This window comes from Sus scrofa, chromosome 9 (genome assembly GCF_054392235.1).
Source record: "Sus scrofa isolate SSC_HxYL_T2T_F1_AM1 chromosome 9, Sscrofa_HxYL_maternal_Yorkshire_Landrace_v2.0, whole genome shotgun sequence".
NCBI classification, from domain to species: domain Eukaryota; kingdom Metazoa; phylum Chordata; class Mammalia; order Artiodactyla; family Suidae; genus Sus; species Sus scrofa.
Genome location: NC_139391.1, coordinates 101,216,823 through 101,241,372, shown reverse-complemented (window position 1 = coordinate 101,241,372; position 24,550 = coordinate 101,216,823). Strand labels below are relative to the sequence as shown.

Below are 24,550 nucleotides of genomic sequence, written 5' to 3'. Positions count from 1 at the left end.
GGGGATTTCTCAACATGTTTAGGCCATGGTTTTTTTTTTTTTTTTTTTTTTTTTAAGAGCTTAATTACTCTGTAGAGGGACCTAGTTATAATTTGACATTAAATGATAAACTAATATTTATGGAAGAGAAATCCTATCATCTTATGATTTCTCAAGTTATTTATAGCCAGAAGTTGATACTTGCAATTCATTGACTTTTACTGAACTCTGAGTCTCACTGGGATTCTTTTATTTGATAGTGAACTTTTCTTACTCATAAAAGCAGACTGTAATGTATTGCTTAGAACCTGACACTGTTACACCTGATAACATAAGTATTTCACAATTTTGTTATAAAACTTTAAGTCTTTAAAGCACTTACTGCACAGTTGCCATTCCCCTGTAGCTAATGCAATTCTTTTCTCTGGTTCTCACCAAGGGAAAATAAATGTTATTATACAAGGTTTCAGAGGAGCACTCACACTGTTTCCCATTGATTTATGTCAGTTAACAACGTTAATGGAGACTAGGAATTTATTACCTTGGAATCTGACCCTAAGTAGCAAGTTTAAGATTTGTAACTGGTGCTTTCAAAATAGTATTATTAAAAAGAGTAGGGGGGAAATAAAATAATATGTCATAATAGCAATGGAATCATTCTAAAAATATACCTACAAAATGTTTGTTTCTAATCATGGAATTGATAAAAATATGTTGTTAAATTACTGCATAATGGATACTAAACATATCTGGCAACTCCTTAGGTCTACACTACTGCTTTTCTGATGAAGTTTTGTTTTCCTTTGTTTAGTTTCTCATTGTATGGTAAAAACACTAAATAAATTTTGTTGCCAAAACTTATTTTCTAGAAGATTTGCACCCTAAGATAATTTTAAGGTTCAGATAATTTTGCTTCAATATATTCTAGAATCTTTATTGAATATCTTGGGAATTTAGGCATAGTTTGAGCAGTACGTCTTTGTCTTTAAAAGCTACCAGCCAGAGAAGAGCTATGATTCAATTATAGACATTGATTATTCACCTAATCATTAGCTTTCCCTGATTATATTTATCAACTTTTGATTGAAAAGGAGATTTAATTTAAATTAATATGTTTCGACTTGCCTGAGATGACAATACATTGGAATGGGAGAATATTAACATTGTTTACTCATTTATTAGAGATTATCTATACCTTCTGAGTGACAATGAAAACTTCCTCTAGTTCTTAGTTAAATACAATGTTCTGGAAGAACACTTAGAGCTTCAAAACATTTACCTGTTCCAATAAACATGACATCATACTGGCCATCTTCTGCATCCACTCGATCTACTACAATTTGTGTAAACTGATAATTTACATCAGTCTTGATCATTATTGGCCGGTTATTAATAGGAAACACTGGATTGTACATGGCTGGATGACTTCTTGCAAATGTTATAACATCATCAGGAAGGTCTTTTGTAGAGTCAAATCCACCAAATGTTTTACTGGGACACTATTAAGATAAAGAAAAGAATATCTTTTGATTAAAATATAATGAATAATAGTATAATTTACATAATATATGGCCTCAATCTTTAGGAATCAAAACCTTTAATTATTTTTTTAATTAAATAACTGTTAAGCTACAAAATAAAATAACATTACTTAAATAGACACAACGTATAGTAAAGTATAATCTTCTCAGAAAAATGTCATTTTTTCCTATGGCATAATGTTAGAATACAAATGCTCCTTTCAAATTAAAGACAAAATAAACCATCCTTTATTGCTTTATTTCTAATATAACCCTGAAAAAATACCCCCAAAATACTAAAAGTACTATGTCTTCAGTAATTATAATAATTTTAGGTATAAGGAGAGATATAACTCAAGATATAACAGAAAGTGACCAATCAGAATGGACCAAGCTGAACAGATGATGGCCACAGAGAGCCAAACAGGCTGCAGTGTCACACATTGGATTTAAGTGTTCCACTTAAAGCGATAAAACAAAAGCAAGAAAAGTCAGATTTCACACTTTTCATTGCATTTAATTATGTGGTACAAGTATTCAAAGGCCAGTATCTCCAGTCTCTTGCTTTTTGTCTTACACTTAAGTAATTTCTGCCATTCAATGTGAGCTTGAGAGCTGAAATGTAATTGAGTGGTTCTTGATCTTACAAGAGGCTTAGAAGGGGAAATCAATTGTCTTTGCCATTACCTTGATTTAGGTTATTAATAATTCATGAGAAATGAAAAAATAAAGCTGTTCTGAAATGGGAAGGGTGTCTATTTATGAATATATATGTATAATTTTGCATGTAGTATATAGATATACACACAATGATATACTAATATAGTAGTCAAGGGGTTTAGGAAATTAATTTTTAAGTAAATTATATTACTTATTTAATGTTACAGACTATCAAATGTCTATATAAACTCCTAGGAGAAACAATAAAAAACATTTCATGACATTAAATTTTTTGCTCTTCTATCAATATTTAAATATAACTTCCAAAAATTTAGAAACGTATGCTTGAAAATTAAAGAGATTTGTTTTAAATTTTTATCTTATAATTTGTCAAATTTTCTTGTCTTACTTTTATTCTTGTATTTCGTACTATTTAAGCTGTAGGTTTTTCTTTAAAAAGAAAGAAAATGCCATTCTACTGACACACTGAAGGTCACTTTGTTTTTCTCAAGTAGTGTTGACAGAATGACATAGTCTCAGCTGCCCCTTTAGGGATTAATAAATTCATCCGAGTGAATTTTATTGATGCAGTTAGGTGTTATCTCTTCTTGGCAGTCCTTCCCTAATTCCTAGCTTAGGAAATTTTTTCTGCCTTCTGCCTCTAGCACTTGGTGCATACTGCTGACTTAATTTCCCATCTTATAACAATCCTCTATGAACACTGGGTGAAAATTCAGGCTCTAGAACCGAACTGCCCAGACTGAATCCTGGCTGGGATTTGCCTTATCTGCGAAGTGGGAACAATAATTGGGCTACCAAATATTATATATATACACACACACACATATAACCCATATAATATACATTAGATATGTATAAATCTGTTAAAATAGGACCTTATGCACCCAATGAATTTTTAATTGCTATTATAAATTACAAATACATTGTACACATCTTCAATGTTGTTCAAAACTCCGTAGCTCCAAATAGTAGCAAATTATCTAGCACATTGAGGGAATTCCACTAAATTTGTTGAAGTGAGCCTAGAGACAGTTTATTTATTTATTTTTTGCTTTTTAGGGCATGACCTGCGGCATGAAGTTCCCAGGCAAAGGGTTGAACTGGAGCTACAGCTGCCAGCCTACGCCCCAGCCATAGCAATGCCAGATCCGAGCCATGTCTGTAACCTACACCACAGCTCACAGCAATGCTGGATCCTTAACCCACAGAGTGAGGTCAGGGATTGAACCCTCATCCTCATGGATAATAGTCAGGTTTGTTAACAGCTCAGCCACGAAGTGAATTCCCTACAGTCAGTTTATATCTAAAAGACATTTGTATTAGGTAGTCATAGAGATACAAACAGACATACAGACCTAAAACTGTCCACCAACAAAGTAAAAACAGTTTACCATTAAGAAATGTAGTAAATACCAAGTATGTTTTTATGAAACCCATTTGGCTTCTTATAAGCAATGGATATTCCATCTTGTTCATTGATTCTTATGACAGTCTATTTAGGTTTTTTATTTAAAAGATCCATCAACTAGAATTAATTTATGAAGTGCTCATATTTATGTTTAGCAATACAGAAAATAAACAAGAAGATTAGAAACATACTATGCCTAATAAAATCACATAAAAACATCATTTACTTGAATTTAAAACTAATGTAAAATTAAAGTGATGGCTAAACTTAAAGAACAAATTTTTTCATCATATGAAATTATTTCTTTAAAGATTCTTAGGGTTAGAAAATGTTGCATGAATGGTTCTAGTCTGTAACCTCTGGTATCATATTGATGACTTCACTCACTTTCTACCATATCAGCCTTTTCTTTTTTTCTCCTGACTTTATTTTTTTAAAGTTCTTCCTTTTATTTTATTATTTTTATTTTTTTGAGTGCATTATTATTTTTTATTTCCCCAATATGTATACACAATATGTATACTCAGCCATAAAAAAGAATAAAATAATGCCATTTGCAGCAACATGGATGGAACTAGATACTCTCATACTGAGCGAGGTAAGGCAGAAAGACAAAGACAAGTACTATATGACATCACTTATATCTGGAATCTCCCGACTTTAAATCGCAGATTTAAGGCTGGTTTTATTTTGAGCTCTGTCCACTTTTTTTTTAAACTTGGGCCCGGGACTGTTGGAGGGAAAGAGAGAGGGCAGTAAGAGTAGACAGCACCTGTTAAAATATCTAGGCTCTGCTCTACGATTATTTATATTTGCTTATTTTTTGTATATCTTCTTTACCTATTTGAGGGATCATCCCATTCCCATAGTAAGATAACATTGATTTAATTTTTTCCTCCGATTTAATGTGCAATTCTTGGGTCTTTGCCACAGTCAGAGAGAACAAGTCTAGGTTATTTGAGGGATGTGTTGTCCCATTCCCATAGGAAGATAACATTGATTTAATTTTTCCTCCTATTTAATGTGCAATTCTTGGGCCTTTGCCACAGTCAGAGAGAACAAGTCTAGGTATACCCACCTTGTTTCAACTCTCCATGAAAGCCATTTTCACTATGTCCCTTTCAGAAAAGAAGCTAAAACTGTTCAGTTTCTATTTCTCAAAAATTATTGTTATTAACTGGTAAGGACTGAACAACATTGATGGCTGTAAAAAACATGTTCTTGAGTGTTCGATTTTATGGAACCCCAGAAAATTCTTGCCTTTCTTTCCATTGATAGTCTTAGAATCTCTTTTTTACATTATCTGTATTTAATATGAGTGTAGCTGCTTTCTTAAAAACCTTTATCAGACATTTATTAACCCTATTTTAAACACCTAGGCCACTTACAGTTCCTGGTCGTGGGTAGGGCACTCTTCCTTGATAAGGCACCCACTGGTAGTTAGGACCATCTCTGTGAGCATAGGGACCCAGGAACACCCTCCTCACGTCACTCATGCTGTACATGCACACAGCTGACCCCTTGAAGATGTTACTAAAAAAGAAAGAACAAAAGTAGACTTTCACCTTTATAAAATCACGAGACAGCTATTTATATTGAGTTCTTAAATCTCAGAAAGCAATTCTCAATATTTGGACATATATTCTCAAATAGTGTTTGACATTTTTCAAGTCGCATGTATACATATTGAAATAATAAACTAAGAGAACAAATTATGATTGCTCAAAATTAGAAGGTATGGATGAAATCATTTTTAGTACTCATATAAAATATATTAATATAAATAGACAATATATGGTATAAATATATACATATCATAAATGTTGAGAGGAAAAACATATATACAAGATCTAAAAAGTAATGATTAATTATGATAGCAAATACAATTATGGTATTACATTATGCCTCAAGCATCATTACTAAAAACAGGAAATGTGTAAGAACTCATAATCTGAAATTGCAGAAAACAGTAAATGTGTTACAATTTTTAATTCCCAAACCAACAAAAGCATTTAATTAAATAACAGAATTTGATTTGTGTGAAAAAAATTTAAATCATCTCTCTCCAATACAGAAAATAATTTGAAGTTAGTAGCTATTACACCCTAGCAAAAATAGAGTATTACAGCAATTACTCCCATCATTTTGTTGGACAAAAAAATCAGGGTAATTTAAGCTAACTGAAATTTTTCCATGAGTTGCCACTATTTCCATTTTATTTTGCTTATATAAATACAGCTCAAGGGATGTATTTATATAAAGATATAAAAGAATTGTACACATTTAAATGTGTAATGCTTATCTTAAAATCAACCTCTCCCTATAGAAAATTATACATAAATTAGACCAAATGAATAACATATGTTTATAAGAGTTTACTTTTGAAAGTTACTTCATTTAGGCAATATCTGGGAGAGTGCAAGCTTCCTGAGGAAATAGACTATGCCTGGTTTCCTCTCTGTAACATCAGTTACATATCACATGCTACTTGACACATAGTAAATAAATACTTAAGGAATTTAACAACAATATTTTCATAATAAATAAATAGCAAATTAATACACATGTGATACATCATGGTTTTTACTGTTTAGTGTCCCCTCCCCATTGTTATGCACTGCTTGTTTATTGATGAAGCCCATCATCACTGAAAGACTAACTCACATACTGTCACTGATCTCACTGAAGCAAAGAGGTGAAATTATTTTTCCCATTAAATCAGTGAGTCTCAAAGTGCGGTTCATAGACTAACAGTGTGGGCATCCCCTGGAAATTTGTTAGAAATGCATTCTTAGGCCCCATCTCATTTCTCCTGAATCAGAGACTCTGGGGTGGGGGGGTGCATCTGTATTATAACATACTCTCAGTGATTCTGATGTGTGCTCAAGATTAAGAATTGCTGTACTAAGTAATGAGAAAGCAAAATAAATGGATTCCTATTTGTTTGAGTGTCTCACATTCTTTATTTTAGTTGTCTATTTTTATACCAAAAGGAAGACATACAGGTATGGGGAATTGCATATGGTTTTAGTAATATAGGTTTATTAATTTTTACATGGTATTTAAAAAAATAGGTAAAAATGTCCAATCAATTGGTAATGGCTTTAATATTTACAGGATAAATCAGTCTTGGGCAATGCAGTTAATCTTTCTCTTTGTGCTATCACAGTTCTTGCAGAATTTCCCTGACTTTTGATTTTAAATTATTTATTTTTTAAACATTTCCTCCATATCCAAATGCATATCCCTATTTATATGCATGTAAATAGATGTTTCTTTTAGCAACTCCAGGGAAGGTAAATTTTATACTGAATGTAATAGGAGATAGTGCTTGATTGACAGCAAGAACCTTGGGGAAGATGGGGAATGAGGAGATGAGGAAGGGAAGGAGAGGGGGAGAGGGAGGAGAAGAAGGAAGGGGGAGAGAGTGAGGGACGAAGAGGGGGTAGGGACAAAGAAGAGAAGATAAACGTAAGGAGAGGGAAAAGGATTTTTCATCTAGCTTATACCACTACAAACTTTCAACAAAACTCAGATATTAAATTTTTTATAATAATCTATATTTCACTTAAATTTTAAAAGTCAAATACATAGAACATGACATATATTGTTCATCATTAAAGTTTTAATATTGGTATTCTTTGCTGAAATTTATTTTAAAAGAATGATTTAGGTCATAATGTATTTTAGCCACTAAGAATGAACAGCAATTTAAAGGTTAAGACAGCACTGTTTCTTCAAAAACATATTTTCACAAATTACAGATGCTTGGAAAGCATCTAAAGGACATGAATTCTTTGATAATAAGAGAGTAAAACATTGTTTACCTGGAAGTTGTAAACACTCCATATACAACTGGATTTTTAGGATCTTTAGAATTCATTAGAAATACATCCTCTGTTTGAAAACAAAATTGGGGAAAGTTGCATTGTTGAAAGGTATGGCAAAGTCTGAACAAATGCTATCTGTACAATATCATCAGCTACTTACGCAATTCATCAAAATGTGTGTCAATACCATTTGGACCTGGCACTGAGCAAATAAGACGAGCTTTGAGGAATGTTGTCCATTTATTCACCAGACTTCTGTGGCCCCCGAAGTCATTCTGAAAGGAGAGAACACTGGTTTTAGAAATAGTGCATGCCAATGAAAATTTCAAACATTTATCTTATCTTCTAGTACCTTGGGACAGACACCAAATAGCATTTCTCATTTTTCAAATGGAAAAATGACTAGATACAAGTACCTATGCTTTCTTATATTATTAGTACTTTGCAATGAATAATATTACTCCTGTTTGTTTTAGTTTGCTAAGTCTCTCTCTCACATACATTATTTCTTAAGATCTTACCCACTTAAGTAGGCTGCTTCACAAAGGAGAGCACATTGGTACATGGTAGGTACTTAATGAGTATTTATTGAATGGAAGAATAACTGCATGTCTTTTAACCCATACTGAAAATATAAGACAGAAAAATGCTAGCATCAAATATTTTTATACTCTGAAACAGTTGAAATGATTCTGACTTTGCAAATAGCATGCTGACAGAATACTTACATAAACCTTAATCAGGAAAACTTACTCTAGAATAAACATTTTGAAAAGCTATCTCCTAATTGAAAATAAAACTTTAATATAGTAAAACACTCCATTATGATGGAATGCATTTACTGGTAACTTACAGTGTTTTAAAATAATATTTATGTTCATATTTTGAAGGAAATAATTGTTCCTTCAAAAATATAATGCTGACAAAAAATATGTAACACTGACATATTTTGTTTATATTATTTTATTTGTATAAAGATTTTTTAAAACCCTGATAAGCAGTGCCTTTAAATATGCTCAGTATTTTGTAGAGAAAAGATTCTCATATATTGCATGTATCATTTGTATGTTTCCAGATCATTACAAATTTTAATTTTCCATTAATTTAACATACTACACATAAATAATTAGATCATGATTGGGGCAAGAAAGAGGTTACCCTCTCTCCCAACATGGGGATTTTAAAAATTTCATAATTTTTTTAAAAAGAAATAACTTCATTTTAAGACAATAATTTGGCTTTATGATTGTCTTGAGGTGAAAGGTGCTTTAACATATAACAGTTGGCTTTATTGATATTGCATATATACTGCACTATACAGTGTAGAAGAACAGTAGTGTTATCATATTTTCACACTGAGACTAATTAATCCATAAGTCTACTGACCATTTTTCTATTCTGTACATCTAACATTATAATGAATATTATACAGGATTTTGTGTCACCAAGTAAATAAAATGCCTCCGATAAAGTTCAATATTATGTGTGTGCGTATATTATGTGTACATATGATGCTAAAATCAATTTATAAAAACACACTGTAATGCTTTTATATTCATACTTTAGTTATTCCAACAAAAATATTCATTCAAAACTTACACATTATAGGAAACTCTCTAGATCTCAGAATACAAAAAAATATATATTTTTCCAGGCAATATGAACAAACTTTATTCCTCTAGAATTTCAAACTAATATTATTTAATATAATTGGGAAATAATGCCTCACAACATCTACCTCTATATTTGATTATGATATTATTCACAAGCAACTTTAATGTTTTCAATCTTATTTGGACATTTAAAAACCTGTAGTGATGGATCAAGTTTTTAGTGATATTTTTCACTATATTTATAGATAGGTGGAAAAGAAAAAAAGAACTGCAACTGGACAATAATACCCGCCTCATGTTTTTTTCTTTACCTCACCTTGCATATCTGACCTATTCTAGCGTGAGTGGCTTTTCCAGTGTGTTCTCCATCTATTGCATTTTCACGGAAGAAAAAATATACTTTGTCATCTTCAGGGTTGTCACTCTCTGGGATGAGATGGGCACTAATGAACCTTGGATCTGAGAGACAAATTATAGCACATATATTAATTCACAGTGGGTAAATACAACCATTCATTATAGTCCATTTTCAATTTTCTCAACACTTATTTGACATATTTCAAGAATTCATCTTTTCTTACTTCAGTTGCTTTTTTTTTTTTTTTTCTTTTTAGGCCTGCACCTGTGGCATATGGAAGTTTCCAGGATAGGGGTCAAATCGGAGCTGCAGCTGCTGGCTTAAGCCACAGCCACAACAACACGGATCCAAGTCATGTCTGCAATCTACACTGCAGCTCATGGGCAACCCAGATCCTTAACCCACTGAGCGAGGCCAGGGATTTGAACCTGCATCCTTATGGATACTAGTTGGGTTCATTACCACTCACTTTTGTTTTTTTAGTAGATGTGAACTGTTCTTTACGCATTTTAGAGTATGTTACAAATCACCTTACATCTCAAAAAATTATTTTTTTCTGTAAAGTTAGGAGTAGGTGCAGAAATCCTCAGTGTGACCATATGGTATAAATGCATAACTGGATATTAAGGCATTTTGCAAACTGTAAGTGCTAACAAATACTACTGACTGCTGCCATCATTGTTATGCTTTCTTTCAAGAATAATATCATTTAAATTGAACTACCAATTGGTCTATTCTACTTTTCAGCAAAAGCTGGGTGGTAGGGGAGAGATAAGGTCCATAATAAACAAAAAAATTCTCTCAAGTTGTAGCTGATCTCATTAAATGTTAATTTCATTTACTAGGTATTCAAGCCCCAAACCCTAAAGTTATCCTTGAGTTCTCTGTCTCCATTTAACAGTCAATGTGTACCTTGCATATGTCACCTCCCTCTCTAACCTTCCCATATCTTTTTCTTTCCAAATCACTTGCAATAAAATGCAAAATTCTTTCAGTGACCAGAAGCCATTTATTATATGGTCCCTGCTACTTCACTTGCCTTTTCTTCTACCTATACCTCCTTTGCTAACTTACTCCTTGAGGGACATACCCTTTCCTGGTTCTTAAACAGGTCAAGTACTCTCAGGCCCTCATATATTCTAAGGCTTGGATTCTTTCTTATTCAAGTCCTTGTTCAAAATAATACTTATTAGGAAAATCTGTGCTGACTACTTTAAAGTGCTAACATTCTTATTCCTAGTTGCTCTTTATTTTCATGCATTATTTTTCTTCCTGACATGAAACACCTGCTAAGATATATCTATTTTTCTGTCTCTCTAATCTTCATTTGCTTATTGTCTGTCTCTTTCTTCGCCCCAATGAATGTAAGTTCCATGAGAACAAGGACCTTGTGTGTTAGGTTCAGTGCTATGATTCTAGAGCTTAAACCATAGTTGGCATTCAATGAATATCTGTGAAAGAAGGAAAGCAAAAAGAAAAGGAAAAAAAATGAGACTGACTGGGTTACACAGAAGGAATATTAGCAGTGATTAGAGTACCACTTCAAAACATACTTTTGTAAATACTTGACTTGATAGGCCTGCGGGCTCATATAAACTATTTGACACTATATAATAACATCATGGCTTTAACAATGTAGTACTACTAAGCAGCTGAGTTTATCTCACTGAAAGCACTTAGGACACTGCAAGTATTTAAGTTCTTATAATAATCTACTTTTACTCCCATGGTGTATTACATTACTGAAATATACACATCTAGGTCAGTGCCATACTTAAGACACCAGGAAAGGGATCGGAATCCTGAAACTAGCTTTATCCATGTTAGTCTTTCTTTTTTTTTTTTTCTTTTTTTTTTTCCATCTGTGGATAATCTTTCTTATCATGTGTACTATGCTTGTAACTTTCCTTTAACATTTGCTATGGGACTGCACACATATTTCACAGGGTTGCACTCCCTATCCTTCTCAAGCAAATTATACAGATACGATAAATAGTGTAAAACATGAAACACTACCTATTCATATTTAAAGTTCAAAGTGCCAGTGGAATAAGTGTATGAGAATAGTACCTTAAAAGTGGGAATCACTTAGTATTGGAATTGATAATACACTATTTCAACCTAAATAACTGCTGCAAAGGTTTTTTTTTTTAAATTTCTATTCATATACATACATGTATCTGTATATATGTGTTTGTCTCAAGAAGAATGGTGAGCAGAATAATTAATGTGACATGTAAGAATTTTGTTACAAAATTACTACCCCACTGATGAAGCTAGATTCCTAGAAATTTGGCATGTGCTTGTGTGCATGCATATGCACAAAGATATATATCACAGACCTACATGTGAGAAAAGTCAGTCCAGTCACCTGCAGCTTTTTTGATTTTTGGTAAGATTCTTACCACTCAGACCTCAAATGCTTAATTTTCAAATTGAGTTTATTTCCTTTTTTTCATTAAAGTATAGTTGATTTACAATATTGTAACAATTCCTGCTGTATGGCAAAGAGACTCACTCATATACATATATATTATTTTTTATTTTATTTTCCATCATAGTCTATTGGTCTATATGAGTTTATTTCAAATTGAATAACTCCAAATTTAGTTCAATTTGCCATTTCATCTAAAAGTAGTTTAAACTTAAACACTGCTTGTGAAACAACTTTGTAAAATGTTAACAAATGTATTATACTATTATGATGATACTGAAAGGAAGCCTCAATCATATGCTAAGTAATCATTATAATATCTCATTAAAATCCAACTGCAGAATTAAAATGAAAAATCCTACATTCTTCTCCATTAACACTGAAGAAATGGAGAAGTCTGTTTACTATTACCTCCCAAATTAGTGCAGTTCTTCATATAAACACCTGAATAACAAATAATTTCAAGTAATTAATATCAACTACCTCTTATTTGATCGCAAATACATGCAAGACACTATGTAGAAAACAAAATAATGCACGTCATTTATTCTCAGAAAGCTACAATCTGGTAAAAGTTGTCAGAAGCACACAAAGGATAAAGAAAATAATATTTTACACTCATAATTTTTTTTGGCTGTGCCCACAGCATATGAAAGTTCCCAGGTTAGGAACTGAACTCACATCACAGCTACAAGCCAAGCCACTGCAGTGACAATACAAAATCCTTAACTCACTGTGCTACAATGGAACACCAATACTTATAGATAATTTAAGTTGGTGTTTGGGCATGAAAAAAGGCTTTAATCAAGCATCATGCTTCCCTCTCTGAGTTATGTGAAAATAATTATCATCTTACAAATGTGGACTCTAGTGGGAAGTAACTCAAATAAGTTATCATGTATATTTACTGTTGAAAGGGCCTTCAATTCTAGCCTCTCCTTCAGTACCTGACACTACAGGCACAGAGGATTTGGTATATGAATTAATAATTTGACAAGCTTCAGATACAGATGAAAAATACCATCAGGCATAGAAAAATAAAAGCCAAATTTATTAAAATAGAAAAAGAGAATACCAAAGAAAAATGATGTCAATTTAATGTGATTTGTCTTCAGGAAATTTAGGTTATATCTTATACTTGAAAAAACATTCACTTCAATTTCAAGATAAAATAAGTCTCTATAAGACAGCTTCCAAAAATTTAAAAGCAGCCATTCTTCTAATATTTTAAATTTTGAAAGTATTTTAATTGGCCCAAACCACTGCTTACTATTTATTTTCTACTTCCCAATGCCCCCAATTTTGCCTTCCCCTTCCTTGTCCCTCTTACTGTCTATTCCTCTCCTCACTGGTGACTTTCCCCCTTTATCCAGCCCGAATTCTAATCATTCATTCTATTCATCTCCCCTATCATCCTAGAACCTCTTGCTTTCCTAAACCTCCATTTACCTGCCTATAAAACCCCAGGACATTTTCCCCTTTGCTCAAATATCCAATCAAGGATGAAGAAAACCATATAACCATAGTAAACGAATGTGCTGTAAATTCAGGCTATTTATCCTAAGCAAGAATCTTACTGCTTAGAAACTATTTTATTTACTTTAGTGGCTCACTTTAGATTTATTTTCAAAACTGCTTAAAATCATTCTGATTGTCTTCGAAACAACTAATGCACCAATATCTCACTTTATCCTCCAAAAATGGACTTGTCATTTGCTATACTGATGAGACCAAGATCATTTAGTAACAACTTCCTGATTTTCCTTCCTTCATGCCACAATTTCTTTTTTCTTTCCTTCTGTGGAAGAATTCTCTTCCATTTTGAGTCTAAGGCATCTCTCTTTTTGCTCTCAACCCAATAATCTGTAGAATGTTGTTCCGATAAACAATCTCTATTTTTCATGCCATCAGCCACCATTTATACTTTATCAAATATTTTCTTTTCTTTTCTTTTCTTTTCTTTTCTTTTTTTTTTAGGGCTGCACCCGAGGCATATGGAGGATCCCAGGCTAGTGGGTGAATCAGAGCTACAGCTGCCAGCCTATGCCACAACCAGAGCAATGCAAGATCCAAGCTGCATCTGCGACCTACACCACAGCTCACGGCAACGCTGGATCCTTATCCCACTGAGAGAGTACAGGGATCGAACCCACAACTGCATGGTTCCTAGTCGGATTCATTTCTGCTGCGCCACAACAGGAACTCTTAGCAAATATTTTCTAAGATGTGCTCTATGTTCTGAACAGTGAAAGATTAGGGGATATTATGATGAAATGTTTTCTGTATATATGATGCTTACCATCTGTGAAGGAACACCAACAATTAAGTAACTGCACATAACCAGGAAAAATTAGTTTTCAAGAATGCATTGAGAAATAGAAGGTAAAATTGATCTTGCTTTGAAAAAATTAGGGAGAATTTTTCTCAGAAGATATGACATATAAATCAAGAACTGAAAAATAAATAGGAATTTTCCAAATAGAAGGATCATGCGTGCAAGGTCACAGAAACACCAGAGAATGGTATACACCAGAAAGTAGTCAGTGAAGGGAGAGGTAGTCAAAGATGATGAAATAAAGTTAAGCAGAGGCCAGCATAAGAAGGAAATTCATTGTTCAGTAGTTTATTGTCTTAATGGATAAAAGGAAAACCACTGACATTATCAGGTTTCTGTTTTAAGAAGATCACTCTGGCTGCTGTAGATGTATGTATGATTTTACACACAAGTGAGGCAATAACGAAGATGGCTGGTAGTGAAAGCTGGTAAGAAATTATGTTCATCTGGACTTATATAAGAGAGAAGGAGGCATATGCTGAGACTATGTGAAAGTAGAATCAGTGGATTATAATCACCAATATGATGTTGAATATGAGAAGCAGTAAGAAGAATCATGGAAAAATTAAAGAAATGGCTAATTAAAACTTGATAGGAATCATTTACTGAGATGGAACACTTGAGGAAGAATAGATGTAAGAATGAGGAAGGAAGTTAACTTAGTGTAGTCCATCTTTAGAGGGAGATGCTTGTGAGGTTTCCCTTAGACTAAGGAACACAAGAGGTAGGAAAAGATATGTGGACTACAGTTTAAATTATTTAAAAGTAAAGTCAGTGGGGGTGATTAGAAGGGTATAGAGTAAAAACAGAAAAGTAGAGAGAATCTAGAGCACTGAGAAAAGTGATAGAAAGTAGGAATAAATCTAGCAACTGCAAAATAAAGGGAAGAAGGCAATTCTTTGTTGGATTTTCAATCTCTCAAAAGTCATGAAAAAAAACTGCAAAAGAAAAAAACAAAAAAACAACAAAAAAATACTTCAACAGACACTCTATCTTGTAGAATCCAGCATGGATTCCTGCATCCATTAAGCTACAGGATTTCCTGGGAAAGCACTCATACTTATACTCCTTGCCCTAGGTATAACCTCCTTCTCAACTCTTTGTAATCTAGATGTTGGCATCCTTCACCACTGGCAGTGTTCTAATGAAGATCAACAGAAACCACCAAATCAACAAATAGAATGTTTATATCCATCATCTTTTGATTGTCTTCAGCCACTGACACAATAAGATATTCACACCTTCCCTAAAATTTTTATTGCTTCTCCTGCTTGTAGTTTTTTTGACTCTGATTCTGAATTGTTAATAAGCTAAACTTTACAATTTCTTTTAGGACAATCTTCTTCTCTTTCTGAAATTCCTAAATACAGACATTCCTTAAATTTCTTCTGGGACACATTTTATTTCCTTCCCTTCCTATAAATGAAGTCATTTCCTACTAGTTTGCCCACTATTTTAGTATTCTTAACTTTCTTATATTTTTAATATTTCTTCTTCAGGAATTTATTCAGTTTTATAGCTTGAAGTATCACCAAACTATATGAGCCTTTCTTTTTTTTCTTCCTTGATACAGTTCTGAGTTTCAAAGCTTTGGCTAAAATTTTCTACTTAGATATCTCACCATAACTTTAATTCATCATGCCTAGCAAGGAACCTGTCAACTTTTATTTAAAGACTGATTCTGCTCTTACCTTCTCATTCTGATTAATGTTAAGATCAACACCTCAGTATAAAATACTATTTTACCTTAAATCATTTCCATCTCTTGTAGGGCTCCTAAGTTGCACTCTAAATTTATTATCAAAATTACTCCTGCTATCATTTTCACTCCTTTTCCCTCTTTTATAATCTTAAGTTTACCAGCATAATTCATGTATGTTCTTTTAACTTTGCAGTTAATATTTTTGGAATCATCTAACTGGTCTTCCACACATATTATCTATTTCTAAGCCATCCATCCATAAAGCACTACAGGAATAAGTGCAAATGCATTTATACCATATATTTTTCAGGTCAGATTTCAAGTGTCACAGGATATGACAAAGTAGCATAAATTATGCTGTGGCAAGCAGAGAGGGCAACAGAACTGATGATACTCCGAGTCAGTAATGGCTAAAAGCAGGAACTACATTTGTCAATACATATGTTTAAGATGGGCCATGATTGTGGCTCAGAGCTCCCTAGCACAAGAGGAAAGTGGAGAACCTTGTCAGTTTCATTATTCACACTGTTTCTAACACAGAAAATAAACTAAGGGCAATCTGTGTCATCCACACGCTAATCTCAACTTATCTTCCAGTAGAACTGACTACAGCTCTCCTTCTTTAACCCCTAGTGAACCTGCATATCCTTTTGAGAAACACCAGAACTACTATCTTCAGGGGCATTTAGTTCAGTTCACATGAAGCAAAGTTTGCTTCTATCTCTTCTAAATTATTTACTTCTTTTTCTATTATACTCATTTTCATATTTGATATGACAGGCATATGTCCTATATTTCTCCCTCTCTGGCTAAAGCTTCTATATATATATCAGAGAATTGCCCTAAGCTTATTTTGAATCTATTTCACCTCAGCTACCCAAATGTAGGCCCTTATCTCTTCTCTCCTGGCAGTCACATTGAACATGTTTTCCCTGCCTCTGGCCTCACCTTCTTCAAACCATCCTGTACAATATACCACCTTTTAACAAAGAAACGATAGCCTGGTACCTGATGCATATTCCTCGGCTAGAATCCATAAAACTCTATTTAATAATTATCTTTCCCCTCTATTCTTATAAGCTGAGCTCTTTATTTTGTCTTATTTCTTCCAGTCTAAGAATAATTTGTGAAATAAGATATCTCTCCTAAATGAATGAATTCATAAGTGATGAATTTGCTGAACTAAAATGTGTAGTATTTTTTTTTCTTTTCAAAGAATCTCATTTTCTTGCTTTTTGGCATAGTTTATTTAAGCTTTGGGGTGAGTAGAAATCCTTACAGGCTCAACAGGGTTTGGGTTCCTGGTTAAATAAGTCTTTATATACGCGTCTTTAAATTGCAACTAAGAGTTATTATACAATAGTGGGTTTTTAAAATGTTTTTCTGAAATGTTATGAATATTTTTAATTTGGAAGAAGCTTTCCTGGTTTTGGTTACATCCTTTTGTAACAGACAATACAATAAAACTGATTATCTACTTGTAGTTTTTTTCAAAATTAGATTCCATCAATAGGATTACAATGACAGAAAGCATGTCTCCCCATTTTATAAAGCTAAGAACAATGCATATGTTTGGAGTCAGAGATTACCACTGTTCTGAGAAGCTGTAAGCAATTCAATAACTTTCCTTGTCATCACAAACTCTGCATGGGAATGTTTTTCCAAAATTGACTCAGATTGACCTACTTTATTAGTTCTCCTTAGGAACCTAAGAAAATTCATGGTATTCACAAAGGAAGCTATTCTACTTCCAGTTACTCCCATTAAATGGCAAGCAGAAATGAAAAACCCAAACTCACTAGTTACTTTTTCTTTTTAAATCTGTGTTATGTAACCCATTAAATCAGAGATTACTTATTTCTAGTCCCCAGATACAAATTCCTGATTTCAATTTGGCCAAGTCCACTGAAACTAAGAGACACACATACACAGATTTTTAAATAATATAAACAGTTACAATGACCCTAGATACCTTTCCACACTGCAACTCTGTAAAGTTCTTTACTCTGTAAAGTGCACAAAATCCCAAGTGACAATGATCTAACAAAATCTTTGAGCTTGTACAATTTGAAAACGTATCTTGAAATGTGAAGCAGGAAGTTGATGTGGATGTGTATTAAAAGCTGAACATCAAAAGAAAGGGGCAAATCCATTGAAGCAAGATCAAAGTACATTAATCTTGCCAGCACAAAACTGCAATGTAAACACTATGGAAGGTAAATAGAGTTGGAAACATTCTCTCATCTGGATAGCTTAAATGGTATGCCTTTGGGGAAGAAACTCTGTCTTTACAGGTACTGTGCTACTTTTGCAATGCCCCTGAGCATGGGGTAGAAAATGAACAAATAATCATATTTAATAATCTTGAGCTATGCTATCATGTGAAGCATGGAATCTTTAATCATGTTAATAGCAATAAATGCTGAGTAAATACACTTCTCTCCCCGCCCCCCAATCTCCTTTACCACCCTCCCTGACATTCTTCTACACCTCTTCCCACATATGGCATTTCTTGCAAAACTCACATTTGGGCACCACCTGCCACTTGTAACAGTACCATTCTGTCGAAATAGTTTTAGCAGCTGCAAATTAAATTATCTTTCAGGTGCAGTCTCACACTTAATGTAAACGACACCTTGGCACAGGACAAGCAGCTGCCTTTATGATTCATTTGGTAGCTTGAGCTTATTTAAATAATGAACACAGTTTGCTGCTCACAGCATTAGGATCAATCTGAATCTCTAGTATGGCAACATTTTGACCAACATTTGGCTGCCCTTCTCCCTACACCAACAAGTCCTCAAAGAACAAGAACATCCAACTAAAATCGTAGAAATATTTTTTTTCTGAAAATAAATTCAATTTATAGGATGATTAATTAAGGCTTCTCAAGTATCTATAAATTTAAAACGTAGGACATGCACTGGTTTTCTAGAACATGAATTACACACAGCTCATCTGGAGAGAGGGTGGGATTAAAAATTATAAACTCTTATACAAATGCAAGAGGACTACTTAGTTTCACACCATGACACATTCAGACAATTCTCCTGTAAAGCATGTTAAGAGGTTCCAGAGCAGAACAGAAGGGGCAAAAACCCACAGCAGAAAAACAACCCTAGTCATTTTACTCTGTTACTCAATCCTGACACCATCTGTAAGAGGACAAGAAGGCTTCTCAAATAGTTGACAAATAAAAATACACACTCTTGTTTCCTCACACTTGACAGATGATCTCAAGTAGACTACATCTACTTGTGACTACTTATGAAAGAAAATCCTTACTAAATGCGTACCTTGAATTACCAAAATAAAAAGAAAAGTTCTTTCCTCACTGCACATATATTAAAACTGTTCTACGCTAGGACTGAGATAGAAATGAGGCTTCTCCCACTTCTACACTTTTAAGTTCAAAAAAATTAATGAAAACTAGCCTCAGTTTCCTTATCTGTCAGAAGCACATGTCTCTGAGGGGTGCTACATATACATGTGTATCAATCTACCAGCATCTCAGTTTACTGTAGGCATTCAAAATTGCTGGCTGTTACTATCTTATTTTATTTTTATTTTTTGGCTTTTTTTTAGGGTCACACCCAGGGCACATGGAAGTCCCCACGCTTAGGGTTGAATCGGAACAACAGCTGCCAGCCTACACCACAGCCACAGAAACACAGGATCTGAGCTGCATCTGCAATCTACACCACAGCTCATAGCAACGCCGCAGTGCCAGATCCTTAACGCACTGAGCTAGGCCAAAGACTGAATCCAGGTCCTCATGGATACTAGTCAGTTTTATTTCTGCTGAGCCATGCTGGGGAATTCCCTAGCTGTTACTATTTTAAAACACTGTTTAAAAAATTCCAGCAAATATCCTGTATAGATATATGTTTAAAAGTTAATGGTAACAGAAACTTAGATTGCCAGTGAAAGCAAGTTGAATCAGAAGCCAGCTGATAAGGAAGCTATAAACCTGTTAAAGCCACCTAAGAACAAAGACCAATTGTAAATTATGTAAATTGTAAAACTTCATTTTTATAATTAAAAAAATATTTTCAGTATCACACCCATAGGCTTCAAAATCCTTACAAGCTAATAGCAGGGAAGTTGCCAATGGGGGAAAAATATCACGAGAGGAAAGCCAGCACACCAGGATGGCAGTCATAGTGACTGGTTTCTTCCCCTTTCAGCTCTGATGCAACATAAGGGGGAAAAAGCCTTCAAAGACTCAGAAAGCAGTGAATGGGAACTTGCAGCACATTGGGAATGCAGGGAATGTGGCATAAGGTCATCATCTCACATTCTTAGCTAACAGCCTGAGCAGAATGGATATATCATTTTTGGCTGTGGAAGAGAAAAACCTCTGGCTGCCAAGGAACAGGCCTGGAAAAATTCTGATGCTTAGCTGGCTGAGAAACTATGAACAGCCCTTGGGATAGTTTAACCTGAAGAAAGGTTCAAAATGAGTCACGCCAGGAAGGGAGAAGGGCTGATTAGGATGGAAGATGAGCACAAATGGTATGTGAAAACAATAGGTACCATTTATTGTGCTCCCCCCACCTACCCCACCGCCTTGTCTCTTTATACTTTGTTCTCAGCCACATTTGCCCCAGAAAAAACTCTGATGTTAACAGACCCCGCAAATGTTCAATGTGCAAACTAGAACCTGGCAAGGCCAGGACATGAACTGTCGTGAGACAGGTTTCTACAATCTTTTCTTAGCCTCTTTGCTTATATTTTCTATGCTGAAAATTCCTTCTTGTCCTGCTTTACTTTACCCCACCTTCCTGCTTGAAAAACAGTCACAGTGCTGGTAAATGACTTAAGCTTAAGAACAAAGACCTAAAGGCATAAGTTATTCATAGGGTCAGTTGAATGAGGACATAATGTGTTGGTCTAGGCACTCGGATCTGTGCAGATAGGCACACTGTTTGCACAGCATGATATATCCTCTAAATAATAAGAGGAAGATGAGCCTCATGGCCTCAAGGGGTTTATGAGGGGTTGCTAGCAGGATATGCATTAGCAAGGACAACCGTGGTGCAAACCTAGGCACACTGGGTTGCTGCAGATAGGCACGCTGTCTGCAGAAGCACAATGGTGATTCTCTAGATGCTATGCATAGATAGCTGATGCCAAGCTTCCTTAATGCTAATGATTGTTAAATGCCTGAAGGTCAGAATAAAAGCTTAATCAGCTACCAGCTATGTGACTTTTAAAATAATCAAAAAAAAACAAAACAAAACCTATATCCTGCACCTATAGCCCCCTCCTCACTTGACTTAATCCTCCAGAGCACAATAAAAGCAGTGTGGTTTCTTGAGGTGGTACTCTTGGTCCCTGAGACCTTGAGTCCCTGGTTCCCACCTTTAATTAAGATAAATGTCTCTGTGTCTTGTTTTATGTTAACTTTTTTCCTTAAGTTTCACAGCACCCGTTTCTCAGCCCTAACCTGCTGAGCTAGTCTCAGCAATGAACAAGAGCTGAGTTTTTTATTGCATCAAGCAGCATCAAACAGTTATAACTATATATTTTGTAACATGTCTCCAAGTTGCATATCCTTATACACTATTTGCTTATTTAGTTCACTATTTTAATAAAGAGGCCAGCTTTTAACATTAACAAAAATTAGGGGAAAAGCTTGATGCTTTCTATCACTACAAAAAAAAAGTGATTTGAACAATATGATCATAACCAAAAACTCTCCACACCTTTTCCCAGTTGAAGGCAAATTACCAAAGAAGAAGTAAAAAGTAATCAGAATATTTGACCTACAAGAAGAAACACATGAAGTGATCACAAACATCACTGTGGAGTGGTGCCTGCAACTCAAACATCAAACCAAATAAATTACCTTATGATTTCCCCTATTCAATCCTACAGTCAAAGAGAAAACATTTTTCCACTTTCATCTTTTGTTTCATCTCCTGTATCTATTTAGTTGGCATTTCCTATCAATTTTACCCCTATTAAAATTCCCTTCTTTTGTTCAATATTAAAGCTCTCTCATCTCTCTCTAAAGTAGTGGTTGTAAAAGACACACCAGCTTCAAAAAATCCTTCCAACTGACAAGTCACAACTTTGCCAGTGTGTATTTCTAAATACATGCTCAATTTTACTGATGGTTTTCCACAGACTCAACATTGAAATTCAGGCTCCTTTAAAAGTCATTCAAGGTCTTCACTATTCAGCCCCCACATATAATCTAGTCTTATCACCCACAGTATCTTCTACTGTACTCATCTATCTTATTATTCTTTACAATGATATAGCATGTTTCTTCACTAAATTCTTTTGAGGGAGGGTTTTGTCATTCATCTTCAATTGCTGCCTACTTCTTAGGACAGTATAGACCACTTTAAATTCTTGCTAACTTGAATCCAGCTGAACACTATTCTATTCATATAATTGTCTTTCAGTTTGTCAACTGCCTTCACATAGGTGATGGCAGCATAACTGCACATAGGCTGAGGCACTGTCACAGCATGCGACTGACTTCTACCACTTATTGTGTGACCCTGAACAAATTATTTAATGTATCTGTTTCTCAACTTCTCATCATAGGGTGAGAATACAGAGATGTTATAATGATCAAATGACCTAATAGAGTTAAAACACAGGTACGTAGAACAACATGCCATTGTGAGATATGTACGGTCTTTATTGTTAACCCAAGGTTGATAGCCTCTGTTTCATTGTTCAGCCATGTGCTATTCATGAGAAATCATCTAAGGGGAGTACCATTGAAGTAAACCAAAAAAAGAGTGTCTTCTTTAAAAACAAGAGAAGATAAAGGGCAAATCATGATTTTTTTTTTTAAATCAGATGACCCTAATGAAAGAACAGATCAAAATGAGTCAGAAACTAAAAAGATCAGCAGCCACATTATTCTCCACACTGACTTAGATAAAGACACAAAGATTTAAAGATTCAAAGTGAGGTGTGCCTCTCAATGCTGGGGCTTGAATATATATATATATTTTTGGGGGGTCACCCCATGGCATATGGCGTTCCCCAGCCAGGGATCAGTTGAGAGCTGCAGTTGCAACCTAACCTGCAGCTCTGGCAATACAGGATCCATAACCCACTGTGCAGGATTAGGGATTGAATCCCAGTCCCAGAGCTCCCAAGACAGTACTATTACTGTTGCACCACAGTTGGAACTCCTGAATAGCTATGTTTTTAGCCAAGCAAAACAATGCACTGCAGCATTTACAGGCGCCTCCTTGTATTTTCTGTCAACAAATTTATACCATGAGTGTAAGCATCATCTTTGCAATATTTAAATGACTATTGTTTTTAGATTACATTATGCATAGGTAAGACTATGTGTGTGTGTAATCACTGAGGTAATTAAAATTATTTTGACTGTTAAATAAAAGACATTTTTGAAAGCAGAGAAAGGAAATACTCAAAAATATATCACTCTTATGATGGAGGCCTCTCCTTTTCCCCTAATTTTCCCCCATCTTTATCGATTTCCCAATTCCCAGGATATTCTTCTATACCTGAGCATCAATTTTTCGTTTACTTTTGACCATGTTAACATAGTTATTGCATACTTAGCTCTTCAGAATAACTCACTAGATCCATCATTTCCATGCCTGCTCTTCCTAGAACCTCATCCTTCTCAATGCCACCCTATTTCCTAGAATCACTCAACTCAGAAGCCTGGGATTAACATTTTGTCAATCAACAAGTTGTATTTCTATCTTTTTCCTAGGTACCTTTTAGAGCTATCTTTATCATTCATGTCTTAATTTAGGTCCTTAAAATTTTTACATCCTTTCAGTAGCTTTTTGTGTTTCTTGTTATCAATCTTGCCTTCCTATCTTTTTTCTTTTATATAATGCCACAGTGACTTTATCAATATTCAATTTGTTTACACTAATCTACTGTTTTAGCATCCTCCTTCATACAGTTTTGAGTGGAATATAAATCGGTCTTTTTTTTTTTTAATAAAACCAAACATATACCTACCCTACGATCCAGTCATTCCATCTTTGCTATTTAATTGAGACAAATGAAAGCTAATGTCTAGAATTAGACTTGAACAAGAATGGTTATAGCAAGTTTGTTAAGCCCTGGTATCTATCAGTAGGCGGACAGGTAACCCAAACGTGGTATATCTAAACAGTTAAACACTTCTCAGAAGTAAAAAGAAACAAATTACTGATATATGCAATGGCAGGGATGGATTTCAAAGACATTACAACAAAGGAGCACATATTGTATAACTCCATTTATATGAGTTTTTAGAAGAGGCAAGAGTAATCTATTTTTGAAAATTCGGAACAGTGAATTCCTCTGAGGACAAGGGTGTGGGGACTGACTTAGAAAGGGCAGGAAAAAATTTCTGGGGTGTTCCTAACCTTGATCAGTGTTTGGGGTACAGAAGTTTATCATCTTTAAAAACTCATTGAGTAGTACATTTAAGATTAGTGCATTTCATTGTATGTAAATTTCATATGAATAGGAAAAATAAACAAATACTGATCTCATATCATTGTTAATCATATGAAAATGGTGTGCTGATGTCTGAAGTCAGTTTGAATTTAAAAAAAAAAGATGGTTGCTGGATGAAAGGAATGGATGGGTAGATATGTGATGAATTATAAAAAATTATAAATTTGTAGAGTATAGGCTGAGAACAAATGTGTCACTATCAAATTCAACTTTCCTGCATTTGAAAT

General features: G+C 34.2%; 1 protein-coding gene across 7 annotated transcripts in view; it reads right to left on the bottom strand.

Annotated features, from left to right (window-relative positions):
• SEMA3A (semaphorin 3A) overlaps positions 1 to 24,550 on the bottom strand; it is a 454,735-nt gene that overhangs the window by 38,497 nt on the left and 391,688 nt on the right. For all 7 annotated transcript variants that reach the window (XM_021063479.2, XM_021063478.2, XM_084977288.1 and 4 more), the window contains 5 exons: positions 9,348 to 9,490; positions 7,579 to 7,693; positions 7,416 to 7,485; positions 4,977 to 5,121; positions 1,259 to 1,478 (listed from right to left, as the gene is read on the bottom strand). In XM_021063479.2, the coding sequence (XP_020919138.2) occupies positions 1,259 to 1,478; positions 4,977 to 5,121; positions 7,416 to 7,485; positions 7,579 to 7,693; positions 9,348 to 9,490 (693 nt within the window). The remainder of the gene's footprint in view (positions 1 to 1,258; positions 1,479 to 4,976; positions 5,122 to 7,415; positions 7,486 to 7,578; positions 7,694 to 9,347; positions 9,491 to 24,550) is intronic.